The sequence below is a fragment of the Alexandromys fortis genome, unplaced genomic scaffold (genome assembly GCF_014885135.2).
Source record: "Alexandromys fortis isolate MF-2015 unplaced genomic scaffold, M_Fortis_MF-2015_v1.1 scaffold_58, whole genome shotgun sequence".
NCBI lineage: Eukaryota > Metazoa > Chordata > Mammalia > Rodentia > Cricetidae > Alexandromys > Alexandromys fortis.
The window spans coordinates 7,886,343-7,891,581 of NW_026067940.1; the positions used below are offsets into that span (position 1 = coordinate 7,886,343).

The following is a 5,239-nucleotide window of genomic DNA, read 5'->3' on the forward strand; positions in this document are numbered from 1 at the left end:
TATTGTTTGCTACAGAAAATTTCTTGCTTGATGTAGCATTAAAATAGTCTGTCCCAGTCCTAGGTTCACTGTCAGGGCCAGGAGGTAAGGAGCAGCAGGCACTGGCCATGAGTTGACAGAGAACGGTATTTCAGGAGAAATGTCAAGAGGGTTGTGTCATTTTGTGGCAGAGGCGAGACTTACTTTCCTTATCTTAGGCTGTGCTAATTTTATCTTTTAAGATAACATTAGAATAGCCCATTTTTAAAATGATTTATTATTGAGTTTTAACTCAGTAAACATTGCCTTCTTAGCTGAATAACCTTACCCCAAGAATACACGAACTGTTTCAAATGTGTTTCTGCTTTTTGACGGGTCTCATTCTTTCTGCCTGAGATACCAGCCAGAGAAAAAGCACATTGTTATTGGATCTATCTCAAGCATGTCCGACCATGGCTTCCCTGCAGAGGGCGCTGTGGAGCCCCAAGAGCCTATAGAAGAAGAAGACCTTGAGGCGGAGCCCTAACAGTTGCCCATCAGTTCTTGCCTTTCATGGGCTGTAGGGCTGTTGCGAAATAATTGACTCTGTTTTTTGGCTTCAGGGCCTCAGTGAGTATATTATGCTCAGTGAAACACTCTGATCATGATAGAGCCAGGCTCTATGCCCCGTGGGTGTCTATGAGGTCTAGATAATTTTCCCCTAGGTATTTTTGGTGGCATGGTCACAGCTTCTGTGAAACTGTTTTCCCCTGTAGGTCTAAGGGGACCACAAAAGGAGTTGCAATGGCTTTCTGGAAGGGGCGGGTGTCTGCGTCAATTCCCTCAAACAAGTTTTGACATTTCTTCTGAAATGTCATCGTCTGTCGATTCTCTGCAAGTGTCTGCCGCTCCAGGCCTTCCCTGCTGGCAGTGGCTGTGGAACGGGGAAGGTGACACAATAAAGGAGCCATGACCCGTGGTACTACCCAGCACCTCGGCCCAGAAGGTCCGGGACGGCTTCTGTCTGAAGCAGCTTTTCTTGGGACGCTGTGTGAGCACCTAGCATTGCTTGCAGCCAGGGAAGGCGGTCTAGGTCCCACCCAGGGGACACCTGGTGCCGACCAATTCTTGCTGGATTGACTGGAGCAGCCAATAGTCCTGATCTCTTTGAATTTCCACCTCTGCTTTCCAGGATCTAGGTAGAAGATGAGAGGTTTCAGTTTTGCCTTTGTTCTGTTCTCTGCTGTGGGTTTTCTCCCTTGGACTCCTGTGACTGGGCTCAAGACTCTCCATTTGGGAAGCTGTGTGATCACTGCAAACCTCCAGGCAATACAAAAGGATTTTTCAGAGATTCAGGATAGTGTGGTACGTAAAGGAGGGATCCATATTTCCTGTCTATCTGTCCTCTTCCTCCTTTGTCTGTCTGTCTTCTCGGGGTATATCTGATAGTGTGTTAATGGAAACAGGAGAGACTGCAGTCCTGGACAATGTATTTCCAAGAGATGCCTGTACTTAATGGTTTAAAAATGCCTCTCATGGTCCCTAGTGGAGGCTAGGCTAGACGTTGCGTTGCGATAGCTAAAACCCCGGCAGCACCCAATGACCTGTCTTTTATTGTCCTTTCTCCTATTTAGCAAGCCGAAGATGAAAACATAGACATCAGAATCTTAAGAAGGACTGAGTCTCTGCAAGACACAGAGGTATGGACTTGATCTGGGGAACTCTGGGGGGGAGATAAAGCCAGAGCTCCTCCATCAGGCCTGGTCTTGTCTTCCTTCTCATTCATTCACTTCTTGGATGCTCTTTGCAGCATTCGGAGAGATGCTGTCTCCTCCGCCACTTAGTGAGATTCTATCTGGACCGAGTATTCAAATTCTATCAGAATCCTGACCATCACATCCTCCGAAAGACCAGCAGCCTCGCCAATTCTTTTCTGATCATCAAGAAGGACCTCTCCATCTGCGTGAGTAGAGCTTGGGTACTTAGTTTAAACCATGTAGCAACCAAGCTTTGTTTTCCTATTCTGTTGACTGGGTAGAGAAGTTAAATCCAGCATTCCAAAACAAAACAGAACACCAAACTGAACCAACCAAACAAAAAAGTGTTGAACTATGTAACTCTTCAGAAGTACTCTGTTTTATCGAATACATGTTCTATTCAAAAAGCACTTTAAAAAGTCTGAAGAAATATAAAATGCTGGCTGTCTGATGTCTATGATTATTATCTAGTATACATGAAATGAGATTTTTTTCCCCCTATGGTAATGCATTCTGCAATCTTACTAGGGCATTTTGTGCTCAGGTGGTCAGTCAATAGGTTATTGGATGTGATCTTGGGTTGTGTTAGACCTTAGAATTGTATTCTTTCCATAAGGGACTGGGTTTGCTCTGGAGCCTCCTAGACAGGAGCTTTGGTAGGAAGCCAGTGGGGCACAGGAACCAGAAGCTCCTTCAAATGATGACCCACGAAGAGACTTTCCTACAGAAATGTAGAAATGACTATTTACAGGATTATAGGTAACAAACCAAATTCTCTGCTTATGCCAAGTAAGGGCAGAAAAGCCAAGTTTTAAAATAAAATTAGAAACAGAGAGATGACTCAGTAGTTAAGAGCACTGATAGAGGACCCACGCTGGATTCCCACCAATCACATGGTGGCTTATAACTCTCTGTTAACTCCAGTCTTAGGGACCCGACACCCTCTTCTGGCCTCCACTGGCAGGGCATGGATGTGGCACACAGATCTATATGTATGAAAGTGCCATACACAGTAAAAGGTAAAAAACAAACCTTACCATTCTTTGGGTCTTTTTCAGCATTCCCGTATGGCATGCCATTGTGGGGAAGAAGCAATGAAGAAATACAACCAGATTCTGAGTCACTTCACAGAGGTATGCCCCACTTTTGTAGGGACTGTGGTAGGTGTGTTTTTGGAACTGAGACTATAGATACGTGGGAGGTATATTCACGTTGATAAAAAGCAGGTTAATAGTTCACTATCGTCTCAGGGACCATTTCTAGAAGGATGCTCTCTCTACATGATGCCCTACCAGTGACGAAAAAAATGTCTATCCAGAAACACCTGGATCTCCTAAGGGAAATAAATGAGAAGCAATATTTCTCAATATGCGCACACATGCATGCCTTCAAAACCACTCACTTACAATATCATATATACCCATCTGTCCTGTTTCTCACATTGATACTTTTGCACATCTGCCTAGAAATCCTAAGTCAATTCCTCACTGTCTTCTTCCTCCTCCTCCTCCTTCTCCCCCTCTTACTCATTCAGGATTCAGCCTAGGCATCACCTCCAGGAAGGTGGTGGATGCTTCTCTCAGAGCTGTCTCCCTCTTACTCCTATCATTTGGTCAGTCATCAGGCTGCATTTCAGTTACTGCTCCTGCTTGTTACTGTCCTCAACCAAGGATTCCTTATGGGCAAGGATTGCCATTTACTTCTGAACTGGTCCAGTGCTTGGCATGTCAATATTTATTAGATCTAAGTATACACAGTAGGGAACGCTCACAGACAGCACAGACATGCACACACACATACACACACACACACACACACAATTCTTGAGGAAATGGCCTTATTATTTTGGTCTGTGTGAGTCAAGTTCTCTCTGAGCCTCCATTCCCTGTGTAAGACCAGAGCAGTGGGCTCAGTAGTCTTCCTTCCTTCTGTGAAAATTTGATATGCTGTCAACTCTTGCAGTCTTTTCATCTGGAAAAGAATGCTCTTGTCACCAGCCCAGCTGACCTGATGATAGATAGGAGGGAGGATTGTCCTTGGGCAAATGTCTTCTGCATCTCTGACAGCAGGCATCTACTCTTTCCTTCCTTCAGCTTGAGCTTCAGGCCGCGGTAGTAAAGGCGTTGGGGGAAATAGGCATCCTTCTGAGATGGATGGAGGAGATGATGTGGATGAAGTGATGAGGCTGCTGAGAACACTGGTACCCAAGAGTCCCAGTCCTTTGTACCAGGAAGACATGGCCCCAGATGCTGCTGAGAACACTGGAACCCAAGAGTGTCTGTCTTAAGTATGATGAGGACATGGCCCCAGATGCTGCTGAAAACACTGGTACCCAAGAGTTCCAGTCCTCAGTACCATGAAGACGCTGCTGAGAACATGGCTACCCAACAGTGTCTGTCCTGAGTATATTGAAGACATGACCTCAAACACCACCTCTTTGTCATATAATTTATTGCTGGTCACAATGTATGTTATTTATGTATTATTGGTTTCCTTATGTGGATGCCTTTGTGTGTCCCCAATATTATCTTACATTGTAGTTTTGTAAAATTTTCTGTCTTTTCTACTGATGATTGTATTTATGCATTAATATTGTATTTATTTTCTACTGAACATCTATTTATTTTGTATTTAAACACAAAACATTAAAAAGATTATATTTATAACCTGCCCAGAACAGGTGCTGTATTTTCATATAATAAATGAGTCCTTTAAATTCCGGAAGAGTGGCTATGGGAGTTCATGTTTAATTAAGGGCATACTTACTGAAGCCTAATGAGTCAAGTGAGCCAATGGCTTCTTGGTATGAATTTTGGGAGATGACATAAGATATGAAATTACTTTTGGAAGATGATATCAGAAAGGAAACATTAAATGTCTCACAATTATTGAGCATTCCAACCCAACTTCCCGGACTCAGATAGGCATATCTTCCGGCTAGGGACGCCTTGGCCCGTATGTATTTCTAAAAAAAGTTTTCTTTGAGTGATAGCTGCCTGAAGCTGGAAATACCCCTAGAGAGGGAAACTATTGAGGGTGATCGTGAATCTCAGTTCCACACAGGATCCTCTAGCTCCCTCGGAAGGAAGATGGATGAGGATCTGGGCTTCTTTCTTCTTTCTCCTGTTGATCTATCTCCAGCTCCATGTCCTAATTCATTGCCACCTCCAATCCTGTGATTGACCTTAGTGAATGACACGGAATGAGGGGCTTGAGCCTTCTGGGTCCCAGCTCTCCAGCTCTGAGCACTGCCCTCTGAGCACTTCTATTTTCTTTTTTACCCTTGATTCATGACACTCTTGTATCAGGCACCTTGATTATGGCACCAATTTTAGTGGGCTCGGGTTCTAGGACAAAGGTTTAGAACATGTGGATGTATTATTGCTCCAGAGGCTTCCCAGGGAAGGGTATGAGCCATCTCCCAGAGCCCTCCCATTTGGATTTTTTCCAGTCATTCAGGCCAGTTTGTTGCTGGATCAAGTCTTTGTCTTTGTGTCTTTGTTTAATCAAAATGTTTTCTTTCC

The 5,239-nt window shown here is 44.1% G+C and overlaps 1 protein-coding gene across 1 annotated transcript; it reads left to right on the forward strand.

Annotated features, from left to right (window-relative positions):
• The first annotated feature begins 1,164 nt into the window (after positions 1–1,164).
• Positions 1,165–3,895, forward strand: Il20 (interleukin 20). The gene is made up of 5 exons (XM_050147608.1): positions 1,165–1,323; positions 1,593–1,658; positions 1,769–1,921; positions 2,774–2,848; positions 3,809–3,895. The coding sequence occupies exons 1-5, from the start codon at positions 1,165–1,167 to the stop codon at positions 3,893–3,895; spliced, it is 540 nt and encodes a 179-aa protein (XP_050003565.1).
• Positions 3,896–5,239: the final 1,344 nt, after the last annotated feature.

What these genes read in the sequence shown, in the direction of transcription:
- Il20 (XM_050147608.1), top strand. Translation starts at nt 1,165, where the DNA reads ATGAGAGGTTTCAGTTTTGCCTTTGTTCTGTTCTCTGCTGTGGGTTTT. An exon ending in CAGAGATTCAGGATAGTGTG is followed by an intron (nt 1,324 to 1,592) that starts GTACGTAAAGGA and finishes TCTCCTATTTAG; the next exon opens with CAAGCCGAAGATGAAAACAT. An exon ending in AGAAGGACCTCTCCATCTGC is followed by an intron (nt 1,922 to 2,773) that starts GTGAGTAGAGCT and finishes GGTCTTTTTCAG; the next exon opens with CATTCCCGTATGGCATGCCA.